The sequence below is a fragment of the Crocodylus siamensis genome, chromosome 5, assembly GCF_052110815.1.
Source record: "Crocodylus siamensis isolate JL-2025a chromosome 5, ASM5211081v1, whole genome shotgun sequence".
NCBI lineage: Eukaryota > Metazoa > Chordata > Crocodylia > Crocodylidae > Crocodylus > Crocodylus siamensis.
This window is the reverse complement of record NC_143399.1, coordinates 131,452,852-131,470,575: the sequence shown is the minus strand read 5'-3', so window position 1 is coordinate 131,470,575 and position 17,724 is coordinate 131,452,852. Positions and strand designations below refer to the sequence as shown.

General features: G+C 43.3%; 1 protein-coding gene across 1 annotated transcript in view; it reads left to right on the top strand.

Annotated features, from left to right (window-relative positions):
* The first annotated feature begins 2,886 nt into the window (after positions 1–2,886).
* CTNNB1 (catenin beta 1) overlaps positions 2,887–17,724 on the top strand; it is a 28,953-nt gene continuing 14,115 nt past the window's right edge. The window contains exons 1-2 of the mRNA XM_090050399.1: positions 2,887–3,021; positions 17,489–17,556. Of these exons, the coding sequence (XP_089906525.1) occupies positions 17,544–17,556 (13 nt within the window). The 5' untranslated portion in view covers positions 2,887–3,021; positions 17,489–17,543. The remainder of the gene's footprint in view (positions 3,022–17,488; positions 17,557–17,724) is intronic.

The window sequence follows — 17,724 nt, the reverse complement described above, 5'->3', positions numbered from 1 at the left end:
TATTTTACCAAAGTCAAATCGGACCAGTGCACCCATTTCCCTTATTACAGAGAAGTTTCCCCCTTTTAAAATAAAACAATTCTCAACTAAGCCACAGGCATTAACTTGAGTTGTATATCTCAAATTGCATACTTAAACATTTGCAAGTCTCTACAGTCTTTTTCCTCTGTCTTCTATACCAAGGTACAAAATATGTTTTCCTTTATATTACTGAAACTTTACTTCAGAGAAAGTAGTATTTTTTTTCTTTTTTGCAAAATGGCCAACCTGCTTTATTCTGGTGTTGATAAACTGAACATATCACCAGTCATGATTTAAAAAAAAAATACTTGTCATTGATTCTTAAATCTGCCTCTAAAACACGCGTGATTAGAAGCCATTATGCATATGTTTTTAAGATGTGTCTGGAAAAATCAAAGATTCAGGCCCAAGGTCTTAGACATTTCTTTCATTGTTACTTTTTTGGGGGGTATGTATTATAGCCATTGCTAGTCTTCCTTTACTGTGTGCCTTAAAAAGACATAGTTATATTCCAGTATCCTCAGAGGGAATGGTAGCCAACTAAATTTACCTCTATCCACTTTTCCCCCATTTTTTCCTTTCTGTTTTGTAGGGTGTTAAACACTGACCCTGCAAAAGCAACGCTAAGGATGTCTGAGAGAGGCTAACTAACAAAAAAGATCTGAATCATTATCTTATAAAATTTAACCATGAAGTTCTCCTTTGCACTGAGGATTTCTCACTGCAGTGATACACAATGGCCATGTTAGAAGGCTGTTTGACCTTTTGAAAAAAAAAAAGTGTCTGCAGCATAGTCGACTAACAAACAATCGCCAAGACAAACCTATTAAAGTATAAATTAGCTCCAAAGAAACTTCTGGAGCTATATGGATAGTGATTGCTTTTGGGGAAAAAATGATTCCTAAGATTGATAGATATAACTTGATTGTTGATGTATTCATTAATTGTAGCTTTACACTGTAATATTAAAAAAAAAAATCTCTTTTTGTTCCTTTCTACACCATATCACACTGTATTTTATAAACATCTGTAAACATTTATAAACATTTGCAATGGAACAGAAGAGTGTTATGTCAAAGTCAGTTATAATTATAACATTTACATATAGCTATGAAAGTAATAATGGCCCTCGCACAGCTCCAGAAGTGACATTGTAGTAATGGTTAACTAAATATTGCAATGCCAAACCAAAACATTTTTTTATTTGCATAGTGTTTAAATATGAAAGTATCCTAAGCCCTCTGCAACAACACAAGAACAGATTAAATGCCTAAAAAATATGCAAGATTAAAAGCAACTCTAAAAATTACTACGAAGCTAACATTATGTGCCAAAGGCCTTTTGAAATTTGAAAAAGAAGGGTTTTTCAACCTGTTTTAAAAGGGGCTAAATCCAGTAGTCCTCTTCAGGTCAAAAAGAAAAGCATTCCACAGTTCAGGGGCCTGAGGCAAGGACACAGACTGTACCCCTTCTGCTCCTGCAATCCCGGCTCCACCAGCCTCATCCTCCCAGACCTCAGGGGGTGGGATGGCACACAAAGAGGCTCTTAAAGGTATTTGGGACCATGCGATGTATCAAGAGCGTTTGACTGATTCTCCTGTTGTTATCAAATACCCAATGGAAGCGCTTATCATAAGTTTGGCAATAATACCCTACAGCAGCTGCACTTTGAACTCCGATTGCATCTTTGATCCCAGGGGGTGAAAAGCTGGTCATTCCGCAGCATCATCCCCATTTCACAGAGGGTGGAACGGAGGCACCCGGGATGGCCCCGAGCATCAGGAAGAAAAGACCGGGACAAAGAACCAAGCTTTTGTCTCAGCCAAAACACTGGATCGTACACCTCCAGCTCTCCTGTGAAATTTTACAGTCTTTGCACTCTCCTATGCCTGAGGAAGGGCGAGTGTGCCCAAAAGCTTGCAAATCTTTGTTTGTTTTTTGCAAATATCTAGTAGGTCTAATGAAAGATATCATCTCTGCCACCAGTTCTGAGTCCTGAGCAATTGGACACATAAAGTAGGGGGAAGTCCTGGTGCCGACTGTGCCAGCTTATCCTCAGGAACTTGCACCAGGGGCTGCATTTCAGAAGACGGGCTTGCAACCGCAGGGTCAGGAAGAGGGAGGGTGACTTTGCCCCCTGCGGCTGCCTGGGCTGGAACGGGTCAGCAGCCAGGGCAGGGGGCGAAAGCCCCAGGCCTGACCTGCCCCTCGCCGGGCCTAGGCGCTTGCGGGGCTGCGAAGACACGGTCCCGAGGGGAAGGAGAAGGGGGGTAAGGAGGACGAGAGGCTCAGCCTCGCCAAGGACGTGCCTCCGCCCACCACGCCCAGCCCCTCGGTCCAGCCACCCCCACCCGCCCACGTGGCCTCCGCGGCCTGGGAGCCCCGCCGGGCCGGGCCTGAGCGCCAGAGGGAGCTGCCGGGCTGGAGCTCCGCCTCCGCTTCGCGGGGCTGGGCCGTGTCCGTGGGAGGGAGCAGACTGTGTGGGGGGTGTTGGTGGGAGGGTGAAGCCGCGCAGCCGAGGGGAAATGGGCGTGCTCCCCGGGACGGGTCCCGTTCCTCAGGGCGTGTCCACGGCATTCCTCCGCGCCGCTACAGGCGCTACAAGGGTCCAGCCCACCCCTGCCCAGCTCTTTTAAGAGCGGCCGCCTCCAACTGGCGGACCCCCGCCCCGCCCCCTCCTCCCCCTGCGCTGCCATTGCCCTCAGCAGCTACGCCCTTCCTCGTACGTCCCACGTCTGGCGCCGCCGTGTCCCTCCGCGCCGAGCCGGGCACTACTTCCCGGCGTCGCGCCCCGCCCCGTTCGTGGAGCGCTGCGCGCGGCGGCAGGATACATCCGCGCGCTATAAGAACCGCGTTGTGCGCGGCGCCATTTTAAGCCTCTCGCTCAGGTCGGTGGCAGCGGCGGCGGAGGGAGTGGAGGAGCCGGGATCGCCCAGGCAGCGGCGGCGGCGGTGGCGGCAGCAGCCGGAGGCCGAGGCCGAGGGACCCTGCGTCTGCAGCGTTAGTGCCGCGCTCCCGAGCAGGGCTGGGGGGCTGCGCCTGTGGCGGGGCGGCGGAGCCCGCGGGGGTGGCGGCTCCGTCCCGGCCGCTGTGGGGCCCGCGGGCCCGGGTGGGCGCCGCCCCTCGGCACAAAGGGCTGGTGCGGTCCCTGGCGGGCGCGGGAAGGGGCCGAGCCAGGGCCCCCCTCTCCCTTTGTTCCGCGCTGTCCCCTCTGTAACCCGAGCCGGGCTCCCGGCGGGCAGGGCAGGGCGCTAAGGAAAGCGGGTTTGTTTTGAGAAAGTATCCCTCAGCCAGGGGAGGGGCGGGGGCCGGTTTGCGTTGGGACGCGTGGCCGGGCTGCAGCCCCCGGGACGGGGGCACAAGTGGGGCCCCGGGACGGGCCGGCAGAATCCCAACCTGTGGACCCCGGGGCGATGCCGCTGCGCGGCGGGAGGGAGGGAGGGAGAGACAGCAGTGCCGGGAGCCTGCTCTGCTTTGCAGCCAACTTGGGGCTCCCCGGGCTTTTGTGTGGTGCAGCCGAGCTGGCCGGTCTACCCTCCACTTCGGCAACAAACCCTCCAGACAGTGTGTGTGAAGCCGGAGAGGAGGCTGCTGCAGACTGGCGGCGCGGCTGTAACTGAAGTTGTGCTTTTGGAAGCAGTTCACAATAGTTTGGGTTGGGAATAGCAGGATGGTGGTGACAGCGCAGGCGGCCGCAACAAAACTTTTTTGTTAATAGCATAGCTTAAACTGCCTGTTGTGAATAGGACATGCAGAATATGACCTCACTCCTTAGTATTTTAAGTTTCCTCTGCCCTTGAGCTGTGTTTTGCTTGATCAAGGTTCTGTAAAACAAACTTCGGTAAGAGAAACCAAGCTTAATTGGCTCCCTGATGGACTAGTTGGGAGGGAGAAAAATGGTGTGTGTATTGGCATGCAACTAGAAAAATCGGTGTGGCAGTTGAGCTGCAGTGAAGTAGGTTCAAAACCAGGCTGCATTGAACTGTGCTGCAGACTTGTACAAACCCATTAGTCCAGGGAAGCATGTGTTTCTACTGAGCAAAATTATTGTAGTAAAGGATGGTGAGGTGGGCTCAATATGTCTAAAACTTAGTCTGTGTCTAATTACAGTGCCTTAAAACAACCCCCCGCTTTGCTATACCTTTAAACTATTTGGATTTTGTTGCTGCTTTGACATTGAAAGGTCTTCAGTAATGTAGCTTGCAACCTAAGATTCCCCCCTGCCCCATTTTCTCAAACAACAAAATTAACTCTGTCATATCAGCAAGCCCTTAAACATAGGGAGTTACTAGCTATGATTGATATAGTGAGGTTTTTCACCCTGCTCTTTGTTTCTGGGGGTATGACTGTCACTTTCCAAACCCATTAAAAATGGAATCTTTTGGGCACAAACACCCTTCTTCAGGCATAGGGAGAGACTCCCCCTATGCCTGGAGAAGGGTGCTTATGTCTGAAAGCTTGCAAAGAACAATTCTTCCAACTATTTAGCTGGTCTAATAAAAGATCTCACATCTACTCAAAGAACCTTGTCTGGCGATGTCCTGAGACCCACAAGGCAACAACCCTTAAAAATGAATTTAATTTATAGCAGTAATATAGTCTGGCTTTCGTAGCTGATGGGAATAATTACTTGGATAACTGTCAGCATAATATACCAAACTTGCTTAATACAGTATAGTGTGAGCAGATGTCAAGTTCATTATCATTTTGATGAATGCAGGCTCCATGATGAGATGACATAAAAAGAACTGGAGAAAACAGCAAGTTTTCTCAAGGTAAACATAAAAAAAAAAAAAAAAAAAGACTAGACCACCATACTCTAGGTTGTATGCCACACATCCTCAGAGGCTCAGAGCTAAAACCCTAACATTTGGGTCTGCTATGAATAAGATGGGGATAAATGACGTGAACTAGATGGAGCATTATTGCAGCAGTGTGGTCTAGTACAAAACCAAATCACCATGATTTGTAGTACAGTACAGTAGTATGTTCTTCATTCTGTAGCACTGAACCAAATCCTTAAGCAGTTCCTTGATAAAGCTAATATTTGAGCATGTTGGTGTAGGCTTCAATTGGCATCACAGAATTCTCAAGCCTGCTTCTGCTGAATCGGAGAATTACTTTTTTATTAAATGAAAAGTGACACTTAAACTTACTCAGTCTTGCCTGAATTATTTAATACAAATGCATTTGTTCTAGGCACGTGGTACCCCCTGACGGAATCAAAATTGAGCTAGTATATCTAGCTAGGTATATCCAGGCTGGAACTGGAGGGATTATAAAGTTCCATGTTATAGGGCATGTATGACCTAGTTACAAATATTCCAAGCCATATGTAGTCCTTATAGTATAGAGCTCTGTAGGGTAATGCCAGCTCTGTCCTGGCAACAATATAGGTGCCCTCCAGTGGTCAAGAATCTTAACATCCAGCAGCTATTGAGGAAGTACTATAGCTTAGTCAGTCTTGCTTTAATTCAAGGAGTGCTAGTAAAATAAGCTTGGTCTTGGTGTCGAGCCTCACTCGGGCGGTTCTGTTTTAATAAGCATCTAACTTTATGTAGATAACTTTTTTCATTATAGATTTTACAGCGATGGAATAGAATTGCAGAGCAGTTACTGCCTTAATTTCACAGTTTCTCAGATATCCTGTGGGCATTCTCCTAGTAATAACATTGATTCTAACAGCTGTCAAGTTTTTAAGCCGCAAAGACTAATGGTTAACAGCTATGTGGAAGGCTGACTAAAATAGTCCATTTTTGTGTACAGCTTTAATTTTATTTCCCCCTCCCCCCCGTGGCAATTTATAGAGCTTTGAGGGTGATTTGTGAGGTACCACAGAACAGTGACTCTGTTTGCAGATTGGGATGAGGACAGACTCCACAGCCTCTTAACCTGTTAGAACTTCAATCTTTTACTTCTCTTGCTTTGCAAACTTTGGAAAGTGACTGAATAATTGTAAGTGGTTACTAAACTAGCAACTTCCAGCAGGACTGTTTTAAGATGTCTGTCATAAATCTGAAGAGTTCTATATTTTTGGTTATCTCACATGTAACAGTTACATCAACCAATGCAATATCAAACTCGAGCGGACTCTTATTTTAAGGGATTACTGTACTACTTAATATTGCCTGACCACTAGATCTTTGAAAGCCAGAATCTTGTTTGTCATTACCAAGTAATTGGCCTCAGATTTGAGACTTTTGGATGGGTGCTCTAGTATGAAAAATACTTGCTCTCAACATCGTGGAAATGAGTAACACTGGTGTTCCTTGTGGCAGAGTAGTTAAATTTGCTGGAAATATGGATGTATCTAAGTGGAAATATAAAAATAATGCATTTAGTCTGTGAAAGCAATTGATTAAACTTGCCAACATAAAATGCACAGTAACTTTAGAAAGCCATGTTGCCAAATTCAGGTTTATAAATTAGTACTCCAGAAAAAAGATACAAGGTGCAAAAGACATAGAAATCTGTTTGCATGTTATCATATTTCTGTATATTTGGATGTAGAGTCTAACCAGTGTGCAGATTTGAGTATATGACTTGATTGTTGGTCACACATTCTAGGCAGCTGTACTCCTGGGGTATATAACTGCCCACTGTATATTTAACATTGCTGATTTGGTAAAATTGATGATAAAAAGCTGTCCTGCAGAACACCAGCTATTTTACAAATATGAGCTGCTCTTTGCAGTCTGGACTGTTTGAGTACTGTTGTAGTTCTGGCATGCAACTGTTAGGTTGTACAGAAGGTAAATGTAGTGACATTTGAGGTGTTATGTAGGTAACTATATCTCCTTGGAACGTCGTTGCTATTGCATTGGCTATCTAACTTCCAAGTCCTGTAACTAGATTTTGATACAGTGTGTCAGTAAACTAGCTGTACAGTGTTAATTTCTGGGTGATTGGTTCAGTTTATCACTCGGAATAGAAGGAATGATTTCATGCAGCTTCCTGTAACTCCTAAAGTTTGAACGGGATAAGTGCAGCAGGCCTTTCCTTGGATAAAAACAGTTGTAGCTTTAAAATGGCATGAATTCCATGAACACTTAAAAGAGCTGCAGAGCACAAATACCAGCTTTACCTCCCATAGTGATATGGGCAAGGGACTTTGACTTCTCATTCTTGTTCTCTGAGTCATAGATGACTTGGTGAACAAAAAAGCAACCCGAACTTCCTGCATAATGCTGCCAGATGGCTATGAAGTTGCCATGCCAAATATCCACTTATCAAAACAGCATTCTTTTGGGCATAACTATCAATTTGGAGTGTTGATGTTAAAGAATCTGCAAGTCTTGAGTGGATTATTGCTTATTACAAACCATACAACTGCTACTTGTTCTGCTTCTGTGGTATAAGTATTATACAATTACTGTATTCTAAAGCATACACTGCTTTTCTGTTGCAGTCTGAACTGAGTTGGCATGTGTATACTTCAGGTTCTCCCTTAATTGCCCTTCATTGGGTAAATCTGGCAGTGTTGGGGGCCTGGACTAATTTTAACTGGGGGGGAGGGGATGCAGCTTGTCTGCTGAGTCAATGCTGGTCTTGGTATCCTAATAGATAGGGGGGGTAAGTGGGGAGTTTTACCTCTGTACCTCAGGTTACAGTTAGGTTTATTTCTTCCATGTGCAAGAGGCAAAAGCATCAGAATTTGCTGACCACCTTGGGTAAATAACAGAGGGAAAGCATTTTGCTATATTAAAAACAAAACTGAACAGGCTACGTAATGGGTTCTTGATGTATGTAGGAACTCTGGATTTTGTACAGTTTGAGTGCCGATTTAGGCATTAAAAACTGAAATAAGGGATTCTGACTTTCAAGGATAATAGTGCTTTGTTTGGTTTAGGGGAGACTGGTGGTCAAGTAGCAGATGCTGGTTCTATAGTAGTTGTGTTGTGTGGTGTCCCAAATGTGTGTAGGGTGACTAAGTCTTCACTTGCTTTTATTTGGACTGGTAAGTCGAGTGCAAATGTGGTGCCAGAATAGTGTAATCTATGTTTTGGGTACTCTATTGTGAACAGAAATAAGATTTAAGCCTGAGAAAAACCATCGCTTTTGTTAATACAGGCTGCCAGAATTGCATCTATCCAGTCCAGATTACACTTAAAATTTGAAATTCTGTTACTGGCATTACTTTTTTATCATGATTTGTAAAGAAGTATGTTAAACTGTTCTGACTTGACCATGTGTTGCTTTTCACTTGAATCACTTAGCCTCTGACCCTTGTAGAAAGCTAAAATGTTGAATAAACCTTTCTGAGAACCATGCAGTGGCTTTTTTTGCCCTTTCATGGGCAATATGTGTTCTGTGGTACAGAATCATAGGATAATGCAAAGTAATCCCAGTTCAGATCTTTAAGAGCTATATACCTGCTAGCTTGTGGCCTTGCATGAGAAAAGTTCAGAAAATCCCCTTCACAGTACAACCAATCCAACTTTAGAAAAATGTTGGTGGGACCACTCTGCATGTTCTGGCTCTGGCATCTTACAAACCTGTAGGACTGGTCAGAGGTTATAAGGGAGAGGGGTGCCTAACAATGTAAACAAGAACTTGAAATTACCAATTGAAAGTGCATCTACAATAAGTGTCATTTGGGTTGACACTAGACAAATTGGTTTGAAGTTGTACAGGACCTAAAGGCCTTCTTGAAGCAAGGATTTAAGTGATCTTGTCTGTGAAGGTCCCTAGCAGATTCCAAACCACATGTGAAGTTTGGAAGCCAAAACAGCTGATGTGAGAGCAGATCACTTCCTAGTTGGGAGTCTATTTCAGCACATTTGTACTGCAGGTGACCAAGGCAGACTTGGATGCTGAAAAATACCGTAGTCAAACATTTTTGCTAAATGGCATTCAAGCTTGATTTTTTTTTTTTTCAAGAGTGCACCTGCTGCTTCCCTTAGTCGCTTTCTCTCTTAAATGGCTTTTATGAACTTGGATAAAAATCCTTTTCTGCTTTCTGTGTACACTGGGTAACCTGTACTAGCTCATTGTGTGTAGATTTTTTTTTTTCTTTGCTTTGCTTTTTTTACAGCAGCCTCTAAATGCTTCTAGCATAGCATCCGACTGAAAAGCATTTTATAGAGTTGGAAAACTGCTGATAGCTACCATATGACCACTCTTTAAATGACGATCACTTCCAGTGTGGAGCACCTTCAAGTACCAGCTAGGTAACATGAAGGCAGATTAGTCTAACTACTTCAACTTAAAACTCAAAATGAACAGTTTGATTTATACTTTGTTTTAAAGTAATCCATCTTGCATAATACAAAGAATGAATGACACATTTTAATATAGAAGGATTAAAACTGGAATTGAATGCTGACTTCTCTTTTTTTTTTTTTTTTAACTGCTTCATTTAACTTGATGGCAACCTACAATTAAGTGGCCATTAGCTTTCAATTGCACTTTGAGGTTTTTTTGTTTCATTTTATTTATTTTGATTAAGTTTACAGCACTCATAGGCCTTGGACTTTAGACAAATGGGGTATCTGAGACTATAGGACTAAGACCTCCTTACCTATAGCTAGGGACCTGTCTAATTCATAGAGGCTGCCTCTACATTTCATGGTCCTGGTACATTGTATGCCACTATTTTTGTGGCGGAGCATGGGGGGGGTGGGCTGTGCCTCTGGCCATGGACTCCAGGAGTTGCACCCCTCCCTGGAGATCTGGCAAGTGTCACCTGTCAATCTGAGGTGGAGTGGGACTTCTGAGGGCTCCATGGGGGGCGGGGGGGGGGCACTGCTGCCAATTTTCTCATACAGCCCCTGCCCTGCTCCCCCCCCACTGGCTCGCTGCTGTTTTCCTGCTTTTTCATGGTCCCTGTGCTATTTTGCAGGGACTGGGATTTTTCACAGAACCTATCAAATTTGAAGTTTCTGCAAAAATCAGGAGTTTGATAGGTTCATCTCTGTTGGAAGAGCATTTCACTTCTGTATAGGGTACATGGAGGTAACCAGTGCTTTGTCTGTTACCTGGTTCCATTGTATTACTCTCACCCTCCAAAGCAAACCTACTCAGTAAGGGGAGAAGATGCATACTTTCATATAGTTAAGTCTTGTGTTCTGCAACACTTTCAGTCTGTATCAGATACTAAGTGAAAGCTTCAGAACTGAAGCTTCACTTGGCTCTGTAATCCTACTATTGATTGTACAAAGTCAAACCTCCTGCCTGCCTTTTGGTGGGGTTATCTAAATGAATCTTTCTTAGGTAATTTAGGAAGAATATTAAATGGCTGCAATCAGCCTATAAAAAAACGTAATGCTTCAGGACTCAAAGTGGTAGCATGGGAACCATGCAATCCATGAGTTAACTTGGGCATTTTATACTATCAGGATGGATGGTGGGGGCAGGTTATGGTCTATAGTTGCAGTGGGGTGGAACTAGTGATGCTTCATAAAACTAAAATAACACTTAACCTTAATGCCATTGTTGACAAGGGGGCTTAGTCAAACTTCACAAAGCTGCTCCAAGACAGAAGATCATCAAGGACCTGATAATAAAATTCCTTGTGCAGGTAGATAACTTGCAAGAGCAGCCCTGCTGACTTCAGAGGGAAGACTTCTGTATAAGTGGGTACCACAAGCTACGCATGGTGCATGTACACCCATTTGCATGCTGTTAATTTTGCAGGCTGGTGGGTTGTTTTTTGATTCTCAGATCCCGGAATTAAAAAAGCTGCCTCACCTCAGGACTCCAGCACAGGTGCTGGCCCCACCCTCCCCTACTCCACCTGGATCTATTTGCCATGCTCCAGAGCTCATGTGCAGGGGTGTGCCTGGGGAAATAATAGCAGCAGCAGCAGCAGCATAAAAAATGCATGCTGCTGCTTTTTGTCCTGTGAGAAGTGTGAGCTTCCCCTGTATATGTGTACTTGTGGGGATGTACCCAGTGTGTGCAATGATGAGAGCTATATCTGAATAGTAGCAACCCCTTGCTTCAAAACTTAACTTCTATTTATTAATGAAAAGTAGATGTTAACATGGTGGTTAACTCTTCTTATACAGGCCAGAATTTCCAAAAATAGAGCCCTACATTAGGGGGAGGATGGAGTTTTCAGACCAGCCTGTGTAAATTGAGTACAAGTCAAACAGCTGTGAAAGGCCAGATTCTGGTGTGCATTCTGAAAATGCTTTTCCTGGCTGAGATTGGTGGGAATAGCTTAGACTGTTCTTTTTAACCTAAATCACTTCTTAGATCTGCTACATCACTATTGTATTTGACCTTGTGCTCTCTCACAAGGGCATTGAGCTACTAGGATAATTCTCCTTCCTCCCTCCCCCCTCTTCAACATAAGAATTTTAAGTGGGTGTAACTTGAGTATTTCAGAGGTTTCTTTTTAAATCCTCCTCTTCAAAATTGTTAGAAGTAACTTAAAAAATGAAGAAAGGCTAAGTCCAGACTTCTTAATTTTAGAAAAATTTTCCACTTTGACGTGTTTCATATTGATGCTAGTCTTTCTAGCCTTCCATGCTCACAGGAAACGCCCAATGCTCCAGGACTTCTAAAAGCAATCTGAGAGGCAGTACAAATGTTTTGTGCTGGGCTCTAGATCGGGGCAGCCAATTATTTTGGGCGGAGGGCTGCTTACTGAGTTTTTGGCAAGCCATCAAGGGATGCATGACAGGCAGCCAGGGGCAGATAAATATTAATTTTCTAAACTTTAGGGGCCTCACAGGCCAGATAGAATGGCCTGGTGGGCTGCATCTGGCCTGGGGGCAGCATTTTGCCTGCCCCTACTCTAGGTAAAGACTGTTGGTCCATGATCTCTCTAGGAATTAGAAGCTGGCATGCAAAAAGTGTTGCATTAACTCTGAACTGGCAGTTGTAAAAATCTTTAGTTTTGGAGACCTTGGCCCTAGACTGCTCTTGATTTCAGGTTTTGGAAGAAGGGGTTGCATGTGCCATTTTCTTGTTCCCATATAAGGTTTCTTGTTCTTAATTGGTGTGTAAAGCACTTTCCAGGTACAGGTCCTCCAAACCTTTGGTTGGTTTCTTTTTTTGCTCCTCCCTAACCTTGAGGCTTATGTTTAACATACATGAGCACTAGGCATTCCCCCACAGGACAGGGGAGAAGAGTGTTGGCTACTGGAATGTGATGGCTCAAAATGCTTTAAGTACGTTGTTGGGAAATACAGTGTGAGAATTGACAGTGTCTGTATTCTCACACATGTACAGACTAGTTTAAGGGTTCTCTTTGGTTCTCTGTAGTTGTGTGGTAGCTTAAATCATGGTCAGATCCCTTGAAGGGATGCCACTTTTTTTTTTTTTTTGGATGTAAGAAATTTACAGAATTGCTGCTTAAACATAAGAACTGAAAGAATGTTAAATGATCCAGACTTTTTTTTATTCATATTCAGAAGCAATACAAATTAGGTGCTTTGTTAGAATGTTCATCACACAACTTTTTAAACCTTTTTTCTTCATTCATGGGGATGTCCCATCTCCACAAAACATACTTGTCTACCAGGGAAATTTTACAAACCCCTATCTCTCTTCTACATTATCCAGTAGTTGTCCTTAGTATAAATCTGAATCTACATGTGTTCTTTGCTTTCTATGAGCTTAATTAAAACTAATAGTTGGCTCGGGCTACGTATTTTACCTACTCTAGGGCTCCTACCAATGTTAAGACATTGAGCTGCTTCTTAAGCACAATACTGTTTACAGCAGGGGTGGGCAGTTTTATTTGGGCCTGAGGACCATGTAGGGAGTTCTTGAGCTATTACAGGTCAGGTTGGCACCCTTCTTTCCCCCATTACAACTCCTTATGGGGCTTTGGGTGGGGAGTGGTGTTCAGGAGTGGGACAGGCAGGATCATGGGATTGGGTCACAGGGTGGTAACAGCTTGGGGCCTGGGCCAAGCTACAATTTTCTCCTTGCATAGCCTGCTCTGTGGCAGTGAGAAGGGGCCATTGACCTGGCCTGCGCATGTATCAATGCACATCAAGCTTATTCTGTTTTTAGTATGCTAGATTTGTGTGAACACTGCAGTTTTTTTAACTCTAAAAAGCCTTGGTGCAGTCAGCCTGAAATAGCAGTTAGTTTAATCTGTTACAGGCTGCTCCTGTTTTGTGCAGGTTGAGTTGCATTTTGGCCTGAGACATTGGTACAATTTGTGTACCATTGAGAGAACAAAGCTCAAATACATGCAGTGTTTTTGTTTTTTAAAAAAAACCCTTGACATGTAAAACTTCTAATGGGAAAAGGCCTCTGTCTGCTGTCTGGTTTAGTTAAGTGAGTTGTACAGGGCTAGTACTGCTGCTTTTAGCCTTCCTCGTTAAAACAGCATGTTCATAAAACTGTTTGTTGTGTTAGTCATTCACAGAGACAGGCACGTCACAATTTTTATCTTGTGCTGCTAGTAAGGCTGTACGTCTTACAAAAGGGAAAAGACTTGAGCTTAAGTTACATAAACAATCCAGTCTGAAAACAGATGAAATTTTTTGCAGATTGTGCCTTAACAAGGAAAGGATTTATAGGTTGGATGAGAGAACCCTTTACAGGATGCATGCACCCTGCAGGCTGCCAGCTGGACAGCCCTGCTGTAATCTGGACAACTGAAAATGTGTGGTGGGGAGAGTGTGTGGGTGGGGGGAAAAGGTTGTGTCCTCTGGGCTTCTGTCTGGCTGCCACTTCCCACTCCCTCTTCTAGCTGCTGCAACTTGCCTCTGCCTGGGAGGGTGGTGGGGCAGTATGGTGCTGTCTGGGGCTGTGGAGGAAGCAGGCCTCAACCTGCATTGCAGGAGGTGGGGGGCATCCACTGGGATCTACTGCATGCCCTGTGGGCTGTTCCTTGCCTGGTGTGGCTCCCAGGGCCTTAAGTTGGACAACCCTGATTTTACAGTGTAGATTTTTATTTATCAAGAGGATTTTCATTAGGAATCTTAGAGCTGTATTCATTTCAGCTGGAAGGCTGGGGTACTGCATCTGCAATGTTGTCTTAATGCCTTTTGAGCTCTGAAGTTAGTGGGGTATGAATGTCTGAACAATTCCCCTTTTGCCTCTTTTTTAACCTGAGCTCCTTAACTTATGTAGCTTTTAACTTGCTCTTGAGCTCTTTTGAGTTTGGCAACTCAACTTTTAAGCTAAAGTTGACTTGCATACAAAGACCTACACTTGAATGGTACCCTGTATCTCCAGATGTACATTAAAAGTACATCTTGTTTTCTGGAAAAATATAAAGCTAGTAAACTCTGGCATGAGTAAGTGAAGTAACTAACTAGTCCTCTTAGTGTACAGATGTAGGGAGGGGGAGAGAGCATGGTAATTGGCCTTACTTGCAAAAAAAATCTGCAAGTGTGTTCACTAATTTAATGATGATCACAATCTTAAATTGATAACTGCTGAGTCTGTCCCACAGCTTTTGGTAGGGTATTGCTGATGAACATGTTCCATCTGGTAAAACCTCCTGGGCCTTAGGTATAGAACATCATTTTATTCTAAGTTCTTGTTTCATCTCTTTTGGCACATGGAATCCTGCTGCAGTTAGCAAGGAGATGTATTTAAAAGGAGCATGCTTGTTCCAGTGTAGCTAATGTTAAACTTACCTTTCCTGTTAGGCGGTTTGTTTGTTTTTTTTAAAAACAACTTTTGAAATTGTAATGGTGACCAAAATTTCTGCATTAATGGGTTTTTTAGTAATGAGGCAAGAATTGCCCATGTCTAGTTGAATGGCATCAAATTGAATTGGAGCTAGGCTTAAAGTAGCTGGTGCAAGCATATGTTGTGCAAACCAGAAGCACAGTAGACCTGGCTCCAGGCTGCCTTTTTCACAAAGTAAAACGGTGTGTGTATTGCTTTCCCCTCAGACCAATTATAAAAATTTGCCCATTTCCCTTTACTGAAATTGTTACTACTTATCTTTACCCAAAGTAAATCATCAGTGTTTTTGTTGTTTTAGATTTTGTGCAACAATGGACACATTCAAAATAGACTGAAGACATTGTGGCTCCTTTTAGCTGTAGTAGTGTTGGACTCAAACGGAGTAGGAGCTCATTTCCTCTTAAATCTAGCAGGCCAATCAACTGCTGTAAAAGTTCCTTCACAGATAGATGCAGTATGCACGGTAGCTAGTTCCAAGTGGTCATGCTGTTCCTAGATGGCAGAAATTCAGGGGGAAACCCTGTCTGGTTGTAAATAGGTGCTCTGAGGACTCTTCCTAGACAGAGCTACTTAAATGGTACAAAGTCTTTTTTTACCACTGGAAGAATATCAAAATGGAGATAGCGGTGATTCAGCCGCTATCACTAATCACCTGGAACTGGAACTTTCAAATACTGGATGCTGGATTTATAAAACTACCAGGCCTACAGCCTAGAGCAGTGTTTCAGTTGCATCTTAAGGAATCATCTTTCCTGTTAAACTTACTCTGTAACTGTGCTTGATAATTCAAACTACCCCTTGAAGCAATTATGCTTACTATGTAGTTACATCCAGCCAAGCAAAGTGGTCTCACTTGTAACTTCATCAACAGAAGCTGAATGCAAAAGGGAATATACAACTAGCTGTAAAAAAGGGACTTTAAAATATTACCTATACATAGTGGTGATGTTGGTATACAAGCTTCTTGGCTTTGGGTCAGAGGGAGGGATGTATGTGGTAAAGCTGTTAGGCCTCATTTTAAATGATGCATGACTGGCCATAGCTATGCCATAGCCCAATATTTGGGACTTGTAGCTGGAGACGGGTTAAATAACTCAATATGGGTGATAGGCTTCTAGTTCAACCCTTTCTCTCTGCCCAAATACTGCTACTTCTAAAGTGACACTTCTAAGACTTGACTTGCGTGGAAATGCACAACCATGGTTTTGTAACTGGTTCAATTCCTTGTCAGTTCAGAGCATTGCTGTGTGAACAGTCATTACTGTTACTTGGCTGCGCTAAGGGATAATGCACTACCTACCCCTGGCCAGGGAATGGGTGCATCTCTGGTGGGTTCAGAGGAGGACTTGAGTCTGATCTAAACAACTGCTTTTTAGACCCTCATATCTAATTTAAGCTTGCACTAGAGTTGCTTAGCCCTTCTGAATGCTGTCGTAAAAACTAGTATCTGCTTCCTTTCAGTCTTAGCTTGATGGTTAGTAGTTCTTGAAGGAAAGGTTGGATATCTCCTTTTCAAGATTAAAAATATTATTTAGAAATAAGGGTATCTGAAATACAAACATAGCACACTAATGAATATGTTAGATGGAAATTCTGTACTCTAGGTCAGCGGTCTCCAAACTTTTTTGATTGCACGCCCCTATCAGTAAACTTTTTGAGCATGTACCCCAATATATGTATATTTATATAAATAGAAGTTCTAATACTTTCTTCCTGCACCCCAACAAATCATCTTGCACACCCCTGGGGTCTGTGCACCCCACTTTGGAGACCACTGCTCTAGGTGACATTGGCTTGGTTTTGATTTCAGCAGGTCATTTTAAACATAATGCTGTTGCAAACTGGAAGGGTAAAATACTTTCTCTCAAAGGGAAGTGACTATTTTGTAATCTCACTTGCAGTAGGTGGGCTAGAGTTGTCAATAGTTTTAACTTGTTAAAATTCTAACAACTTTCACCCAGTCTTGACCCTCAGTCTTAAGTTTGTATATTCTTTACAAATACTGTCTGAAAAAAGGAAACTATCCCTATTCAGGTGCATTTAAACTGTCAGGGAATAATAGAGAAGGGCATGTCAGCTCTGTCCAAAGGAATAGTAGGGGCTTGGTGGTTTAGGCTTTGTTTTTAGAATTCTGTGGGTTTGATTTAAATTATTCCCCAGGAATGCATACTACCTACCTGCCTTTTTTAATAAAGGCTAAATTCTCAGTTTGTTTTTTTTTATACCAAGTGGAGAATTCTTAATTGTATCTTGCCCACTTTCATGGGTGGTAGTCTACTTTTTCCCATTCCTTTCTCCTCTTCTTCCCCCCCCCCCCCCCCCCCCCGTTTTGTGGTTTGTGTGTGTTTTTAGCTTAACTGATATAAGACTGATTCCTCAAGTCAGACAACTGCTATAGGTAGGGGTGGGGAGAGTCTGCACCAGAAGCAGATTAAATAGCATTGTTTGTGTTGCTCCAATTAGTACAGAGCCCCAGCTTGGCTTAAATTCTTGGTTGAAGGTTCGTCTGAGAAATTTTTGCATGCTACAGAGGATGAGAAATAGAGAAACCAGCAAATGACTTAATTGTTTTCAATCTTCCATTCTTTCTTCTGTAGTCAACTTTCCCAGGAGGTAAATGTTCTCCATACAACTTCTGCCAGCAGAAAGTGTGCCTGGATGTGGTTTCAGATGTTTCTGCTCCTACATTGGATGCATGTTCTTTTAAATAATGCCTGGGCAGTATCTAAATCCTTGGTTTTGTATGTGTCCATAGTAGACTACTAACCTCTTGGGCTAATCCCCTTGTCTAACTTCAGCCTCTTGTACTAGCTTTCTACAGCTTCTGAGATCTGATTTTCTCTTTTCTAACTTTTTCTAGGGTCTCTGAAAAACAGCAGGCCACAGTTCTGAGCGGGGGGGGAAAAAAAAGGAACATGGCTACTCAAGGTACGTGTGGTGCATCACACTTTGTCTTTTATTTCAAAATGGTTGTAGCACTATCCTCTCTACTAAAATATTTAAAGGTATGGCAGAGAGAGCATGAATTTGTAAGCATACTTGTATTAAGCTTGCTGACACAGGCTGAGAAGCAGGTTGGTCCTTTTCCTGGAATAC